Here is an 18,910-nt window from a genome sequence, read left to right on the forward strand (position 1 = left end):
GGAAGAATGTTGGGCATATTCAGTTTCTAAACATGATCAAACCACATTGTCCTAAATACACTTAGCCCTCAGAAGCCATGAATTATGGAACCCTTACCCCATGCCCTGACAGTGATGACTTCATTTCTCACAAATATTCATAAAGCTTTTGCTCGTTATTATAGTTGTAGACTGTATTCATTTCTAACTTCACAAAGCAGGAAAGGATCCCTGTGTACACAAGCTCTGCTATTAGGACTAGAAAAGGAACTTAAAATGTCCTTTTTGGGGTTAAAGATAAGGTGTGGGGGTGGTGGCATGGCAGGGAGCTGAGCAATCGGAGCTGGGTAGGACACTTTAAATGTGCAGTCACCAGGTTCCTGGAATGTCTCATTGACACTTAAGAAGCAGGGGTCCTGAGAGGTGAGGCAAAGAAAAAACATGCTTTGCTGGTTTTGCTAGACAAAGGAAGTGCAAAACTGCACTAAACTTTCCTTTAAGGGAGGTGGAAGAAGTGAGACCTTAAGAAGATCTTAGCAGTGTTGGAAAGTGGTCCAAGCTTGAGAAAGGACTTAAAAGTCAGAGATTCAGGTGGATTGAGATGAAGCGTTGCATCAAAAATAAAGCACCCCCACTGCACACACACACAAAAGAGCATTTTTTTAAAAAAAAAAAACCTCGAAGCTTGACCATGGCTTATGTAGATACTTATGACATTGATTTCTCCGGGTGCTTTTCCCCTTGTACCAAGGTCTGCCAGGCGACAGGCCTAGAGGACTGGGTTATTTGCTTTCTTACCTGCATGTTTTACCATGGGCCATGCCAATGTGCTGCTTGGTGGCTGGATGAATCCCTCATTTTATCCACGTTCCAATAACTGAGGAGCTCTGTCTCTGACCTTGATAAATTCCTTGATAAGACCGTATTTACCAGCAGCTTCCAATATCACCTGAGCCCTCCCATCCTTTAATGTATAAACTGCTTCCCTATCCATCCCCATTTATTATCTTGTCTGTAACTAGACATTGCTGCCAGAATGCATCCCCTGCAGAAACTAGGCCTTTCCACAGCGGGATCCGACAAATCCACATCAATGTGGCACCACGCAGATTTGTAAAGAAGCAGGGATGCCTAATATCTCTCCCTGTGACATCTGGAGAAGGACAAGTAAAGACCAGGTACATTCACCGGCTGCCACTCAGAGCAGCCAGAGAGTCAATTCACTTCCCCAGCCTTGTAGGTTACTCTTATGAAGGTGCATGGGAGTTCTCTCCTCCTGCTCGGGCAGTGTTCCCTTTACTCTTGAAAGCCAAATTGCCTTCAGTCCTTGGGACCCTTTCATTACTGTTTGAACAGTCTGGGGGCTGATTTGCAGGATCTCTTCTCCATTTTTTTCCCCTGTCACCCCCGTAAAGACCAAAGCAGGAAAGGTGCTTAATGCCAGTGTGCCAAGAGAAACCCGCTTTTAAAATGCGACTTTGTTCCGTGATTGTGGTGGGGAGCGCTCAGTTTTAGATGTGATCGGGTGCTCTGTGAGGGGTGGGGTGGATCGGGGGAGAACCTTTGTCTGATGTGAGAGTAGAGAGGTGAGCCTTTTCTGAGACACTAGATGGCACAGCAGCTCCGAGCTGGCGGCCTCTGAGAGGCTGGGCTGGTTTCTGTTACTGCCGCCGCGAACACTGAGACTCCCCTAGGGTGGGAGGGGGCTCCATTTTGATGCACTTTGGTGGGCACAGGTTGACCAGACTGGCTTTTGCTCCACCTGGCCTCCTCCCTGGGACTCACCTCAACTTTCAATCCTAATGACATGTTGAGGCCCCTGAGGGACAGTGTCCTGGCTCACAGCAAATCTCTCACGAGTGCTTTTGTTGCCTTGCTAGCTGTGAATGTACTCATTTTTTAAAGTAAGTCTCTTCACACCTGGCAGTCCTGACTCCTCTCACCTCATTAAAACATTGGCTGTAAACAGGACCAAAAAGTTCTTCGCTGCCTGGGTGGACTGCCAAATGATAGTCGCTTGCCCTGTGATTATTGTGACCACCTCAGACCACAGGGTTGGGGTTTTGTTCTTGTCGTGTTTCTCTTTTTTTCTTTGCAGCTTGAATGTTGTTTAGGATTCAAAAACTAAACTGTGTTTAGGCTTCGTTCCCTCTAGTCTCGAACAGCTGCCGTGGACCTCTCTGAGGCATCCAGGGAGTCCCCATGGAAGCCTCTCTTTCTCTGCGTGGGTTATTGATGAATGAAAGACCAGGAGGTAAAGCAGGCTGCCCATGTGGGCTTCTGTGCAGAGGAGGTGGTCGCACCCCCACAGAGCTTCCCCTGGAAGTGCTGGAGGCCGGCCCTGCAAGGAGGCAGGTTTCCTGGCAGGCTTCACTTTGGGAGAGGTACCTGGGGAGCAGGCAGGCTCACACCATCCCCTTCCCTCTCACGAGTTGCCAAAATAGCAAGGATTTCCTGGGAACAGAGCCCTTCCCTGCTCTTCCTGGGAGAGCTGCCTCCTTCTCCTACTGCGTCACCTGGAAGAGCCTGGGGTTTTCACACCCTCTGTTCTGCTTCTCCCAGGCTCCAGTGCTCACCCTCAGTCCTCCTGGGGCATTTGTATTACAGAGCAGGTCTCAAGGTCTTGCCTGGCAGTAAATCTGCCCCTGTCCACTACTGAGTGTGATGGGCGTGGGAGGGTAGGGGCCTGACCATGTTGTGGGGCCCTTTGATCAACCCCTCTGACACCACCCTCTCCTGCCCTCTGGGCTGATTGACGCACAGCTGTCTCGTCAGTGATGCTGTGTTACTCCTGTGATGGTTTTCTTCCGTGAGGGTTGAGCTGCGGCTGCTTCCAGTCTTGTTTCTCAGACATTCTTTTCTCATTTGCTCTCTATTATCCAGGGATTCCTCAAACTTTCTGGTCTGCTGATAGTTCATCGTTTGTGGTGGTGGTGTTGCTCATTTGTTTTCTAATGTCATTTTGCATGTTAAAATATCTTTTCTGCCACACCTTTAGCATGGCAGACAAAAATCTGGCTAAAATGAAGAGATTAGCAAGGTGCTGCTTTTTGGTCTTGAATGGTACTTCTGTTTAAAGCCCTGCTGATCTCAACATAGGTACTGAGTACCTTTAGCTGGTCTAAGATGGGAATTTGTTTTTTACAGACAGATGAGTAAATCTATAATCCTAAGAAAAAATAGACCTTTTTAATTATTTTACAGAATTTGGAGTAAGAGGTGAGGCCTATCATTTTCACATCTCCTCCCTCTATTAATAATTGTAGTTAATTAATAATTAACTGCTTGCCATGAAATAAATGTGCCCTGTATCAAAAGCGAGTTGTGCCATGGATGCCTTGCCTTACTTAACCTCAGTGGGAAAGACAACAAAGCATAAGGACACATCTCCCTCAGGCCACCAAAAAACTGCTCCACAGCGCCACTGCCGTCTCCCTTGAGCAGACCCTAAATTCAGCATGAATCGTGAGAACTCATGTGTTCACTCATCCGATGAGCCATATTAAACACCCTGATAACAAGACCACCCTACATTTGTACTATATTTTCAGTGTATACAAAGCTTCATGTCTGTCGTTACCTCATTTGACCTTTATGACAATCCCATGTATTAGTCCCATTTTACAGATGCAGAAACCAGTCATCAGATCAGTTGGGCAACTAGGAAGTTCATGATTTAGATCTCAAATTTAGATCTCAAATTCAGTTTCTGCTTCCAATCTAGTACCTTTGCACTACCAGATACTGCTTCTCTTGAGAACAGTCTAGAGTATGGATATTTAAGCAAATAATGTTCATGACAGTATGTTGTAATTACCATAGCAGTAAGACCACGTGCCACGGAGGAGTAAATGTTAGAGAGTGGCCTAGCATGGTGGCTGATGCCTGTAATCCCAGCACTTTGGGAAGCTGAGGTGGGTGGATCACCTGAGGTCAGAAGTTGAGAGACTAGCCTGGCCAACATGGTAAAACCCCGTCTCTACCAAAAAATACAAAATTTAGCCAGACGTGGTGGCATGTGCCTGTACTCCCAGCTACTCAGGAGGCTGAGGCAGGAGAATCCTTAAACCTAGGTGGCAGAGCTTGCAGTGAGCCAAGATCATGCTACTGCACTCCAGCCTGGGCAACACAGGTTAGAGAGCCAGTTTCACTTAGGAAAGATGACACTGAGCTGGGCTGGAGGCAGAACAAAAGCATTTTAAGCAAAGAGAGGAGCATGCAAATAGTCCTGCAGGCATGAATAAGCTTAGTGTGTTCGAGAAATGGAGAGATGCCTGGGATAGCTGGAGAGAGAGTGTAGCTATCAGGGAAGATGTGAAGAGAGGGGAGATAGATGAGTCTGGAGAAGGAAGTTAAGATCTGGTTTCCAGGACCCTTGTGTGATGAAGAGGGAGCACTTCTAGATAGATTAAGCTGCTGGTCCTTGTGAGTTATCTAGGAAGAGATGGCCAGGAAGCCCTTGGAACTCAGGAAGGAGGGCTGTTTGGAGAACAAGATTTAGGTCTTGTCATTATCTAGATGGAAATTGAGGGGTTTTCCTAGGGAGAGAAGGTAGAACAAAGCCTTGGGGGCTGAACACAATACAAGGGATGGACAAAAGAACAACAAACCAAAAAGACATTGAGAAGAAATGTTCAGTAAAGCATGAAGGGATCCAAGCGGGAGGAGTGTGGGGAGAGGCGAGAGCTTCAGGCATGCTCAGTGGTGGAGGGCAGCGGTTAAAGTGAGCATGGTTCATCTTTACCTCTCTTCTTCTACAGTTTGTGCAGGTCCTAAGACTAGATATCATGGCTAAAAGGTCAGCCTTGAACCATGATGTCAAATTTTTATTGAGGGTCTGACAGTTCTTCATCCTGTTTCAAATCTCAGATGCAGTATTATTAATATGTGAGATTTGTAGATCCAACAGGCATCATTATGTATGTGTGGGTAGGGGTGGGGTCTCACTCTGTTGCCCAGGCTGGTCTCAAACTGACCTGAAGTGATCCTCCTGCCTCGGTGCTGGGACTACAGGTGTGTTCCACACACCCAGGCAGGACAGCATTTTTAAAAAAGAAATCCATAAAAGTTAAGTAATACAGATCTCATGTTTATATTATATAAACACTTTTCCTAACCTCATAGAGATCTGCTCCCAAAATTACAACTTTGAATATGTCCAGATTTTAGAGCAGAATTCTAAGCCTTTCTTTTCCCAGCTGAGCTTTTCTCCTCTCACCGTAACAGCCCACCCCATGGAGGCGCGAATGAGACTTGGTGACTGCTTTCTCTTTTAGCCAAGCTTCTAGGAGGGTTCCGTGTTATTTGCCACTAATGTCAAGTAGCAAGAACAGCAGGGCTGCTCCTTGTGCTGAAGATCCATAATCCTATTATGCCTACCTTGAGACTTTCGCATTAGCTGCCTCTATAGTAGTAGATGGATGAAGGTGACTCGATTGACTTTTAAATACCCAAGGTTCCCGGTTTCAAAATCCCCATGTCCAAGTCAAGTAGTAGATGAGGCCTCTGGCAGAGAAGGCCTGGCTCCTTTGGAGCCCCTGTGGCCACAGCTTTTCTTCAGTGTTTTTATGGGTCCCATACTTTCTGGATTCCACCACGAGCACGAGATTGGTGTGCAGTTGTGTCCCTCAGTGGTGACCCTTAGTAGGAGGTGAACCTGGCTAGCATCTCCCAGGTCATGGATTTAGTATCTGTCTTTATACAGTCAGGATTAGGAAGATAGTCCCTGTTGATTCTGGAAGAGAACATTACAATATTCTTTTGTTCATGTTAAGGCTGTCCTTGGGAAGGTATCATGCAAAGTATGCAGAATTTTCTTCCTCCAATTAGACTCCACTAAATCTGTTATCTTCCCCATGTTAGAATATGGTTGCAAAATTATTTAATCCAATTAACTATTTTAGAATATTCATAATTCAGTTTTGATTACTAAGAGTACTTATCTAATAATCAACTAAGTTTCAGATGTACTCTAGTGAACCAAATGTCATACTTTATTTGTAAGTTTGTTTAACTGCTTCTGCAAAGGTCTGAGTTTTGAATATCACTTTGCTGGGTTTTTTTCACTTACACAAATAAATATGTAGACACCTCTATGGTTGCTGCTTCTGTTAGCTCTCCCATCTCTCTCAGAAAGATATTGTCCCCACTTTTCATATGAGGCTAAGACTTTGATGTCACATGGCTCGTGAGTGGTTGCACTGATTTTATACTTGATTTTCAGACCCTAGATCCAGTGCTGTGTTCAGTATACCAATACTCCTCAAATTTATTTGACCAAGGAACACCTTACAAATGATAATGTCGTGATGGTACATCATCAGTCGCTCATCAAGGGTTTAATGTTTAATTAGTAGTAGTTACAGTAATATTGAATAATATCATAAATTGTTAAAATGTTAGGACAAAATGCACAAAATAGACCGATGATTATGTAATAGATAACATTCATAACTGCAGCAATTAGTTGAGAGTAAACACTGCCTATCCATCAATATATAGATTGTCTCTCAGTTGACTCCCTAGAACTCTCAGAATTAATAACCCATTAGTTTGTTTTCAAGTTTCACAAACATATTAGTTAGGATTCTTTATTTTGCAGAAAGCAAAAAAAAATTCAAGTTACTGACCAGTTGTATCTCCTACCCATTAATATAACTAAATGCTATGAATGATTTCAAAATAATTATAGATACAAAAAATGATTAGGAATCTATTCCTGATCTTCCAATGCCAAAAATGTCTACAACACCCCCAGACCCCACACATGTCCTACATTCTAATAATTCAAGAAGAAGGAAGTGGTTTCAATTTTCACAGATTATATACTGAGGTCCTTAAATGCATGTTATTGGATACTAGTTTTATAATAAATTTTAGAATAAAAATGTTTTACATAACTGATTAACGTCTCATGGACAGTGGTGGTTTTTGTAACAGAGTTTGGGAATGTGGACATATACCTCCCTTCTTGCCTTCTCTTACTAATCCTGGATGCTACCATTTGCCTTCTCTTCATCTCATGCCCTTATCTCCTCAGGGCTAGAAAAGAAAACATTGAGTCTGCATACATCCTATGTTTGAGTCCTTCGGAAAAAACACATTATATAACCCCAAATAATAGTGACAGCGGCATTATTATTCTGCTAAGCTCAGATAGCACACAGGATCTCAAGGAATTTAGATCAGTTGTCAAGTTGATTACACCAATTGTTTCTAGTGGCGGTAAAAGACAAGTTTTGCCATTTCTGATTAAGGTGATATGTAAAGCAGTTTTTTAGCTCAATCATCTACAAAGTGAGAGGTGAGTTGGCTGACTACCGTGTGAGTGGAGGTGCTCTTTCCTCTGAGATCAGAGGAGAAGGGATCCTGTGGACTTTGGCTTTCTCCCATATCCTTTCATCAAGGAACACATTCATTTCAAAAATCCCTTTAGGGGTTATACTGGTGCAGCCTCTCCCTCCGCCAATATCTGTTTATGCAGAAGAAATCCCTGAGCATGTTACTAATGCCTGGATCCGTTTCCATATTTGAAGCCCTAGTGATGCCCTTTTTCCGTATTTCCTTTTTTTTTTTCTTTTTTAATCTTTGTAGACCTGGCCAGAGGACTGTGGATGACCTGGAGATTATCTATGAGGAGCTTCTTCATATTAAAGCCTTATCCCATCTTTCTACCACAGTAAGTTGTCTATTAGTTTAGCATGGTTGGAGCACTTCGCAATAAATGCACTGTTAGGACAGAGGAGAGTATTACGGTGTTGTAGGGGGAAAGAATGTCTGATTTTCACCTCATAAATCACCTCTACTCTTATGAGATGCTGAGGAAGTTACAGCCAAGAACAATCACTGAAAGGGAATCAAGTGTTGTCTCATTATTGGTAGTTGCCCCTGTGCCCTAAACCCCAGAGCAGCCTGATGTGAGTAGGGTTGGAACATGTGCTTCCTCCCTGTGAATGTGAATTTCTAACCTGCACACTCAGATAAGAGAGCCAGGCCTGGGAGGGACTCTGAATCCTGCCATGATATGCAGCCAGAGGGCGGACAAAGGGAAATCTAGATGACCTCTCTTGGCTTATGGGGCCAACTCCGCCAGGGTTTGCTGCCTTCTTGAGAATGGAAGCAGAAAGTTCAAGAGAGCATCAGCTCAGATATATTAGTCAAAATAACACTACCCACTCATAAAAAATGACCCAGTGGCTGTATCTGATTCTGAACTTTTACCTGATTAGAGTATTTAGGAGACAGAAATTTTTGCCACTGAATAGGGATAGAAACACCTCCTCCCATAAGAATATGATTTGTAGGAAACATACATGTCCTACACGCTAATAAGTCAAGAAGAATGAAGTGGTTTCAACTTTCAGAGTATGTACTGAGGTCCCTAAGAGATATCTAGATGCCTAGTTTGTTTCCATTTCTAGCTCACTAAAAGTGATGTTCTGCTACCTCACAGTAGCAGTACCTGCCGGTCCCTGCTGTTGGGGATAAGTTCAGGTCTCTGTTGAGAGCAGTGAGGCATTTGCCATAGCTGTAAGCAAGAGGGCTTCAAATCCCCTCTCCCCTTCAACTAGACAAACCTCCTTCACATGCCTCCCACCCCCAGCACCACTGAGGGTCTGGAGACTTGCTCACCTATGTGGACTACCCAGGGGAGTGGTCTGGCCCAGCCTTCCTCCTACCTACCACTGCCCTTGCCATCCTTACTCTCTCCACAGGGCATAGATGTAGTGCCTGGGAGCCTCACCTGGGAAGCCCTCATATACACAGTGCAGACAGCTGAGGCTCCATGAGCTCGCGATGTAGAGGGAAGTAAGGAAGGACCCCTTTCCCTACCTGTGCTCCAGGGACCCAGCATGCCCCTCATCCAACTTCCCTGGTCACAGTGGAATTGAGAGGATTGTGGGTAGTCTTGTCTTCTACCTCAAACCCCAGGTACCCAGGCATAGAAAAATCTCAAGTTCTTGGGTTCTTAGAAAGATAGGGCCATGATTTGGGACTATAATTTGGAATTTTTTTTTTAATGTGAATTTTAGCTAGCTAGGAATAATTTGGAATTTTAACTAAGAATATAAATGTGTTCATTCATTTAGGCTTTATTATGCAACTTTAAGACAGAATTTTCCAACATGTTTGACATGATGTATTATATGTAATGCAAGCAAGAGTCACCAGTAGCAACAGAATCATATGATGTTGTATATGGTCTCCCCTTCTCCCCTACAGCCAAAGACAGGCAGGCAAGTTGGCTAGTTAATGCAGGTGGGACCATGTTTGAAACAGTCTCTAAGGGGGTTGCCTGGTATGAATTAGCTATAAGCTATTCTATAAAAAGAGCTACAAGCTTTAAAAACCTACCTAGCAGCAAATTGAATGGAAGTGACTTTAGATGAGAGCAGCAGCCCCAGGCGAGGTGAGAGATGACTGCATGGGGAGCCCCGGGGCAGTTTGCATTGTGCCCCTAGAAAGAGCACAACCCTTTTCCACCCAGACCTGGAAATGTGGCCTTTGCATGTTTCTTCTCTTTTTCTTCTAGGTGAAACGAGAGTTAGCAGGTGTTCTCATTTTTGAGTCTCATGCCAAAGGAGGGACCGTGTGTAAGTGAAAACTGTACTGGAACCTCGCGCCTGGCCAGCACCCTTCGAGTACATGCCACGGGAAGCCAGGCTGCTAACGCTTCACTTCTTGGCCCCGGGTCTGACTTGGTGACGTGGCAGGGTGTCCTGTGGCACTTTCGTTTTTCTGGACCTGTGATTATTTCCAGCCCATGCCGATTATTCTGAAGGATCGTGGTTTTCTAGTACCAGCAAGTATTGTGGGTGCCAGGCTGAGTCTCGCTGGCTCACTACCCTCCTGACTCACCACAGTGTTTAGAGGGTGGAATGAAGTCACTGCCCTTCAGGAAGGGCCTGAGGCAATACCTTTCCCAGTGACCTCATTCCGTTCATAGCTTTAGAAGAACTAATAGATCTCTTGAGGTTGCTAGTTAGAATGACATTTAAACCCATCCTACTTCCTTTTTCTTCTCTCACTTCCACTTTAGGCTCCAAACTGGAGAGAATTTCTTTGCTTCAAATATGTATACAGTGTTAATATATAGTATCTCACCAAAATCCAAGTTGTAGTTTAGTTCCGTGATCATATTTGGAAGCAAGAAAAGGAAATTTGATGTGAATAGATGTGAACAATATTATATAAGCTGGCATTCCTTACTATTCCTACAAAAATCTGGCTCAAGAAAAAAAGGGGGTTAGTGATCTACTAAGGTCAGGAAGTGCCTCTCCAATCTCTCTTGCAGAGTCACAGGATACAGTAGCATGCTAATGTGTTCTCAGAAGTTCTGCAATAAGGAGAAATTATCACCATGTTTAAACCGATACTTCCTGAGCCTAATGACATGTAGAACACTTTTTGCATGGACACCTGTTAACTCATTAGAGACATAGTTTGGAAAATCTTGCTCTTTCTTCAGGCTACGTTATATGAGTCAAATAAGCAGGAAACATGAATTGTAAATGTGGTTCTTTTACTTTCAGTCATCAAAAGTGGTATTTCTGACATTGATATCTATTTCAGTAAGAATGTAACTTCTTCAAATGTTAAAGGCTTACTTTAATATTTTTATCTTAATGGTTGCTATTGACTTACTATTCTTTTTTATTTTCTTGTATTCATTTCATTCAAACTTGCTAATTGCTTTCATTTTATTATGAAATAGTTATTTTAAACAAAAAATAGAGAATATTACAAATACGTTCTTAATCTTTGTCAGATACTAACATTATGCCATTTTTTTCATATTTTCTTTTCTTTTCTTTTCTTTTTTGTTTTTGAGACGGAGTCTTGCTCTGTCACCCAGGCTGGCGTGCAGTGGCGCAACCTCCACCTCCCCTCACTGCAACCTCCACCTCCCAGGTTCAAGCAATTCTCCTGCCTCAGCCTCCCAAGTAGCTGGGATTACAGGCGTGTGCCACCATGCCCAGCTAATTTTTGTGTGTGTGTGTTTTTAGTAGAGGTGGGGTTTCACCTCGTTGGCCAGTCTGGTCTCAAATTCCTGAGTTCAAGTGATCTGCCCGCTGTGGCCTCCCAAAGTGCTGGATTACAGGCATAAGCCACTGCACCCGGCCTTTTTTCATATTTTCTAAAGAATTAAATATACATGCTGGGTGCAGTGGCTCATGCCTGTAATCCCAACACTTTGGGAGGCCGAGGCAGGTGGATTGCTTGAGCCCAGGAGTTCGAGACCAGCCTGGGCAACATGGCAAAACCCTGTCTGTAAAAATTAGCCAGGTGGATTGGTGGACCCCTACAGTCCCAGCTACTCAGGAGGCTGAGGTGGAAGGATCTCTTAAGCCCGGGAGGTCAAGGCTGCAGTGAGCCATGATCACGCCACTGCACTCCAGCCTGGGTGACAGAACAAGACCCTGTCTCAAAAAATAAAAAATAAAAAATAATTGTACAACTACACTTGAAGACCCTTTGTACCCTCATTTATCCCATTCTCATCTTCCTACCCCAAGGTAACTCCTACTCTGAATGTAGTGATGATCATTCCAACCATTTTTTAAAAAAATACAGGCAGTCCTCTGCATCTGTGTGTTCCACATTTATGAATTCAACCCACTGAAGATCAAAAATATTCCAAAAAAAGAAAGTGGATGGTTGTGTCTCTACTGAACATGTACAGACATTTTTCTTGTTATCATTCCCTAAATAATACAGTATAACAACTATTTACATAGCATTTACATAGTATTAGGTATTATAAGTAATCTAGAAATGACTTAAAGTATACAAGAGGCTGTGTGTAGATTATATGCAAATGCACCACTTTGTATCAGGGACTTGAGCATCTGTGGATTTTGATATCCTTGGGAGGTCCTGGCACCAATTCCCCATGGATACCAAGGGACAAGTGTGTGTAGGTATGTATCTGTAAACAATATGTAGTGCTGATTTGCATGTTTTTAAGTGTCGCATTACTTGTCAGATTACTTTTTAGAACCATTTTTCTATGGGGTAAGTTTTAATGAATTGTGGGAGAAGTGTGTATGGCTTTAAGAAACGGATTGCTGATAAATTGATATCTACTAAAAACCTATCTTTTGGGGCATAGCAAGGAATGCAGTGTTTCTCTTTCTTTTATATTCTATAGAAAAGGAGATAATATGCCACCTGAACAAGTTAGTATTTGCCAGTGATGTTTCTCGTTTTTTACGTATGCGTTATTCTGGGGACTTAAAGTGATGATTTGATAAGCTGTAATTTATATTGATGTGCTTCTATTCTTATCATAAGTCTTTTCATCTTTTTGTGTCTAGTGTTTAACCAGGGGGAAGAAGGTACCTCCTGGTACATTATTCTAAAAGGATCAGTGAATGTAGTCATTTATGGCAAGGTATATATATCTTTTTCTTTTTGAAACTTTATTACGCTCCATTTACTAGTGTGGCTCTAAGTATTAGCAATGTAGTGCCACAATTAAATATGCAACAACATTGTTCCTAGATGTAGAAAAGACATTATTGCATCTTTAATCATAAATTATCTCAGTTATTATACTTAAAGTAGTATTGTACTTTCTGGGGTTTTTCTCCTACCGGATTATAGTATGTACATTTAAGCCACAGACCATATTACTCAATGAAAGAAAAGTGAACATCATAATTTAATTATGTAATCCCCTTTGGCATTCCTAGGTACAGCCCATTCATCTACAGTGTTTTATGGGCCGGGGTCTTGTGGCAGGAGGTGGTGGGTGTTTGTGTTTGCTCTGTTTCTGGGATCCTCTTCATCTGTGTGCTCTACTCTCTCCAGGGTGTGGTCTGCACCCTGCATGAAGGAGATGACTTCGGCAAGTTAGCACTAGTGAATGATGCCCCACGAGCTGCCTCTATCGTCTTACGAGAAGATAATTGCCATTTCTTAAGAGTAGACAAGGAGGATTTCAACCGGATCCTGAGGGTGAGTCCAAAGCAAAGTGTGGCCGAGAGACATCCCATTTTTTCTTTAACTAAATAAGCAAAGCTTTGAGCATAGTCTTAATTGAGTAGTCCTGTGATGAGTGAGTGCTCTAGGCACAAAAGGCCTTTGTTACAAACCTGGTTATATTTAATGTGTTGGTATGCATTCTGGGATCCAGAGGTTATATTCCAGTAAAACTGCAAATGCAGGATGCTATGCTGGACCCAGTCCCTCTATGCATCCCTGCACTGGTCCATGAGAATTGACAATAAATAGGAATTGCCTTGGCAAAATGTCAGTCTGAGAAGTTTCTCTCTGACATCTTGGGCATCCTTCTTTGCATCCTTCCCATCCCACTCTCCAACACAGTGGCAGCTCCCTCTGCTCCTTGTTTTTCTCTTTCCTAGACCTTCCTAGTTTCCACCTCTTTCTCCTCCCAAATCTGAGCCTATCTCATATCATCATACATTCTCTTGATTTATTGAGTGATTCCATTTTACTGGGAATTAACATCCATCATGGTTACTCCAACCGAGCATTTTCATTTTCAGGGGCTCTATCAAGGATTGTTACAAACTAAAGGAATTGGCAGGCAGGTGAATAACAGGGGTGGTAGAAGGAACTGTGCAATTGCACTTAAAAGTTGATTCTGCAGATGAGCCCACTCTAAGCTTATTAAGGAATTTGTGAGTGTGGGTGATGTTTAGAAAAATAGTCTCTGGTCTCTCCCCAGCATGCAGTCCCTTGCCCATGGGAGGGATGACCCAGCTTTGGCTGGTAGAGGCCTGATCATGGACTTTTAGGGATGGTGACGATGTCCCACTACCCCTGGCTTCTCAGGTGGCCTGTGGTCCTTCCCACCTTAGCTTGAATTCACTTGGGAGGTTGTTATTTCTCGGGTCACACTGCCCTCTTTCTTTCACTGCTGACCCACAGAGCAGGGTCCCTTCTATCCCTCTTGCAGCCTTAGCATCTCTAGTCTCTCCTGAAGTCCTAAATGTAGCTTTTGTGCTTTGGGGTGTATTCCCATTACTTAATGATGATTTACAATGTCATGCTCCTGTCCTTGTGTCTGGACATCAATCCCTACATGGCCTTAAGCATTTGCCTTTGGTGGCAAAATTTCTAACAACTAAGTTTCTCTTAGGAATGCATAGTCTTAATGCGCAAAAAAAAAAAAAAAAAAAAAAAAAAAGGCTAAAATGTATACCCTTGAATGATATATTAAAAAAATACCAGATGGAATTTGAGTTGGTTCTTATCTGATCTCTTTTTAAATGGGAGCCAAATGTTGAGGAAAAGCATGTTAAAATTTTTAAACTAACTATTTACAATGATATTGAAATTTAAAGGTAAGCTGTACTAACTCCTTCAAGTTTACAAACAAGGAGTTTACATTCAGCCAAAACATTCTTCGAAAGAATCAGATTAGGACCATTATCACTGATGTAATTTAATCAATGGTAAATCACTTAAAATAACCGAAAAGAGTTTTTAACACATTTCAAATGTATTTTTCTTAAAAAAAGAAAAGAAAACAAAATAGTCTTTTGATTAGAGAGAAGAGGTGCCCCACTCCTAAGGAAACTAAATACACTTAGAAGAAAAAGAACTTTGCTGAAGCTGCTTGCTATTTACCACATATTTTTATAACTAATAAATGCCTTTGCTCCCCACCTTCCTGCTCTATTTCTTTCTCCCAAAGGTTTCTCAGAGCATAACCACACTATGCTTTATTCTGCTGTTTTTCTGAAGCTGGGGTAAAAGCAGTCTTAAAAACACATGCCTCAAACCTCATCTGGTCCTCTCTCTGGCCGTTCCAGCCCTTGACTTTGAAAATGACTTAATTTGTAGACGCAACAATTAGCATGACAAGCACCAAATGAGTTTCTGAAGCATTTGAAATTTTTTTCATTGTCTGAGTAAGCGGCAGCATCTGTATGTGGTGTAATTTGTATTTGCAGGACGTGGAGGCGAATACAGTCAGACTTAAAGAACATGACCAAGATGTCTTGGTGCTGGAGAAGGTCCCAGCAGGGAACAGAGCTTCTAATCAAGGAAACTCACAGCCTCAGCAAAAGTATGTTTGCATCCAACACTGTAATTGCCAGACTATGATTAACCTTTTCACATGGTATCATCATTTCTACAATAGCATGTTCTCCTTTTTTGTGGAAGATGGCAGTGTATGTGACTTTTTTCCTCTCTATTGACTAATCACACATCTTGTGGAGTATAATGTATCCATTTCTGGCACAGCATTGAGCCGGGTGCTGCCTAGAGTAATTCGGGAGAGAATATTCCTTTACTCTAAAAGCCACTCTTTGTATACAGTGTTCAACTGTAATAGCTGTGGAACAGAAGGCGTGTGAGAGAACAATGGGAATAGCAATGCCAGGCAGCTCAAAGGATACGAAGGCCCCTGGGTGATGAGAACTTTTGGTATTTGAATTTCGTATGCAGGATTTCGCGTGAAGTGTTTTCCTCTTGTTACCAGAATGAGCGTCTTTGATGGATACCCAGACTTCAAATATAAAACAGTCTATTGATTGCAGCCCAGAAGCATCCATTTGGCCTCATTCATACTTATTCCTGCTAATGTCAAAAGGCCATTAGCTTCACATTTCTCAGATGTCCTGTTTAACTTGAGTCTTTTTCAGTATATCGATGTTCAGTTCCAGCTTTTGCTGCAACTTACTACATAAGACTGCATCAAATGTACCAACATTTGAGTGGTAAGACAGAGAATAGAAAATGTGGCTCTAAGAAATTACAGAAAATTACAGAATCTAGTTTTTAAAACGGAGATTAATTTTCAATCTTAGTGTAATAAAAACAGCAATTCTGTAGCAAAAGAAATGTTACTCAATAATATGTTGAAGGAGAATGCATCTCAAGTAATTTTCCTTTGTTTGCCAAATAAGCGAGGTGTTTCCCTTATCAAGACATTCACCATAAATTATTAATTTTTATTGTTTAGACTAAAAGGCCCAGACATTTTCATTTGATTGAATCAACATATTTGCAAAGAGGGCAGGAAAAAAGATAATATTATTAAATAGCCAGAGTATATTTTGCAGATTTTATAGAATTCTTATCTTACAACACCTTTTAAAAGATGGAGAAATTTAGGCTCAGAGCCACAAGTTACTTGCCCGTGGTTTCAAAGCTTATAATGGCAGAGCTTGAATTCAAGTCCAGCTTGACCAGTTTTCACACGCCTATCCCCCTTCCACCTGCCAGCTTACTATAGCAAAATATAGTAGATAAGACTACATACTCAACACTGCTTAGTAAATATTGCAAACCACTCCATATCGAAGGAACTGACATGAAAAGGACTATGTAAAAAACGTACCTTTCACTTACAAAACTAAAAATTACCATAGAAATTTTGTTATTACTTGCTGTTTACTACTATCTGTTCTTGGAATTGTTCTTGCCCAAATGTTTTTAACAGTTGTCTTTCCAGTCCACTAAGGAGGATGAGAATGAAAACATTTTTTTTTTTTTTTATGTGAAGGTTGAGACTGCTTCTAGTGATTTTCTTTGGTTCCCTTAAATAACTAGTGTTTTATCTGCATTTTAAACTAATGCTTCAGATGTCCCAGGAAAATTATGCTTACTGAAAAGGCAAGCCTTGAGAATTCTTCTTAACCCAGAAACATCTGATCAAGAGGTTCCCTGGGGGTCCCCTTGCTTCACTTCTTCATGTCATCGGGGAATGATCAAAAGCATTTGCTTGTTACAATGTCTTTCATTTAGGGTGTTCTCCAAATACAGGTTTCTTATGAAACCAAACTAAAAGGGATGGAAAAGGAGAGACCATATGTTTTATTATTTTAGGCCTGATCTGATTTTCCGTTATACCTCCTTATTTGTGTCCTGTATTCCAATCCAAATTTCTTCCACAATTCAAAAACTTATGCATGTTCACAATGAGCCATTTAAGAAATATTCAATGAGTACGAATTAATGCACCACACAAAACTTCCCTGAATAATGAAAAGCTGCTCTCTCAAGGGGTCATTTTCCATGTTGAGTTTTCCCAAATGAGACCAGAATTGAAGGGGTGGGGGCATGTAAATAAATTGGGGGCTGATATTCTGGACTTCAAAAATGTGGCATCAACCATGTCTATGGATGGACTTAAAATTTAGGAAGCTGTAGGGCCTCTCTTCAGAAATTATCCTTTTTGAGCTCAAAGAGGGTTACCATATTGGTGCTGCTAATAATGTTATTTTTCTGGTTCATTTTTTCCCTGAGAAATCCAGAATAGTTTATGTGTACATTTTTAACTTTCAAAACCTCCTGACTCTACCTGAGTAGAGTGTGATATTTAAAATGTCAATAATAAGGCAGTGTTTCCCATGAAGGATAAATTCCACGGAGCCCTCAGTTGTTTACTGTTTCGGATGTCTTTCTGCTCTGTGGTTATGCAGGTTTAGTAAGAAAGAATTTGAAATGCATATTCCTGTTTTAGTTACTGTGTTGCTTTTATCTTAGACTATTTTCTCATTGCTCAGCTCCATCCTGTGTGCAGGAAGACAGTCTCTTTCAGGTCCCCTTCTCCACACCCTTCTCTATTCTAGGAACAAATTGTAGTGTCCTCATTTGCAGAAAAGTATTTTATGTCAGAGGTTTAAAACCTCATAGCTTATATAATGTAACCAATTGGAGTTTGCTTTTAACTTGAACTAGAGTCGCTCTTTCATGAAATAAACTGAAAAGAGTCATGCTGTGTGGTCTTTAAGTGATCCTGACCTCATTTTAAACAGAGGCCAAGCAGTAGGTGCCTGGCAGTGGACAGTGGGAAACAAAGCCGTCACGTGATGTTTCAGCCAAACCCAGAACTCCAAGAGCCCAGAGGGCTGTGTCTGGCCAGAAGCTCCTGGCCCCTCCGTCTTGGAGTCCCCCACCCTAAGGGAATGTCAGCACCTAATAGCCTTCTGTGGAGCTGTGAAGAGAAGCTGGGGTAAGGTGGCCATGGCAACTGTACCACGAGAGGAAGTCTCTGGTAGCAAAAGAAAGATCCTGGGGGTCTCCGATTGGCCTGGTGGGCAGAGCTTAGAGAGGCCACTTTCTCTCTAGAGAGGTGATCAGGCATCCGGCTTGCCTCTCAGACCTCTATTACTTTTGACCAGCCATAATGCCCTAGCTAAAGGATGTCCAAACAAAGAATACCAGAATGTGAAGCCAACCTTCTAGTAGAATTAGTTTTGACAAGGGGACACATTTTACAAACTGATGTATGAGTCACACAGCTAGATATAGAGCTTGCAACTTTCCAGCAGCCGCTGCCCGGTGCCATGCGAAGTAACAGACTGGTTTTCCCCCCATTTGGTTTTCACGTTTTGGAATGTATATATACTCCTATTGATATGCAACTTGTTTTCAGAAACAAACCGAACAAGCCCTCTTTAGAGGAAGGTTGTTAATTACATGGAGAATTTCCTGTTCTGAAAAAGCTCCAGGTAGCTAGACCTGGTCTCCATCTGGAGCATCTTGCTGTGGAAGCAGAAAAGTGCCACGAAGCTCATGCTTGTTCTCTGAAGCCAGACACACCTGGCTCATGTCAGAGGTCTCCCATTTACTAACTCTGTGACCTGAGGCTTGATGCCTCCCCCTCCTGAGCCGTCTGTCCATCTGCACAATGAAGATAATATTTAACTAGCAGGAGTAAACAGGACGCCCTTATTCAGTGCACACCTAGCTGTCTAGGGTATAGTAAACATTTGACAGATGTTGCTCTCTCCAACCCAGTTTCCTGATTAATGTGTCCGACGCTACTCTTTTTCCAGCTCATGTGGTGAGTGCTATCAAAGAATCATATATTTCAGGAATTACTGGATGAATTGAGCAATATTCTCTATTTCAATATTGAAAGTCATTTATAAATATGCCCTCTTCTTTCCTCAAATATTCATTACCCACAAGAGGAAAAACCATTGTCTTCTACCTTATCTATTTT

The 18,910-nt window shown here is 42.1% G+C and overlaps 1 protein-coding gene across 7 annotated transcripts in view; it reads left to right on the top strand.

Moving 5' to 3' along the window:
- Positions 1-18,910, top strand: part of LOC105483229 (Rap guanine nucleotide exchange factor 4) — a 309,166-nt gene that overhangs the window by 232,544 nt on the left and 57,712 nt on the right. For all 7 annotated transcript variants that reach the window (XM_011743960.2, XM_011743961.2, XM_011743962.2 and 4 more), the window contains 5 exons: positions 7,573-7,657; positions 9,512-9,572; positions 12,297-12,373; positions 12,793-12,939; positions 14,904-15,019. In XM_011743960.2, the coding sequence (XP_011742262.1) occupies positions 7,573-7,657; positions 9,512-9,572; positions 12,297-12,373; positions 12,793-12,939; positions 14,904-15,019 (486 nt within the window). The remainder of the gene's footprint in view (positions 1-7,572; positions 7,658-9,511; positions 9,573-12,296; positions 12,374-12,792; positions 12,940-14,903; positions 15,020-18,910) is intronic.

The sequence above is a fragment of the Macaca nemestrina genome, chromosome 11 (genome assembly GCF_043159975.1).
Source record: "Macaca nemestrina isolate mMacNem1 chromosome 11, mMacNem.hap1, whole genome shotgun sequence".
NCBI classification, from domain to species: Eukaryota; Metazoa; Chordata; class Mammalia; order Primates; family Cercopithecidae; genus Macaca; species Macaca nemestrina.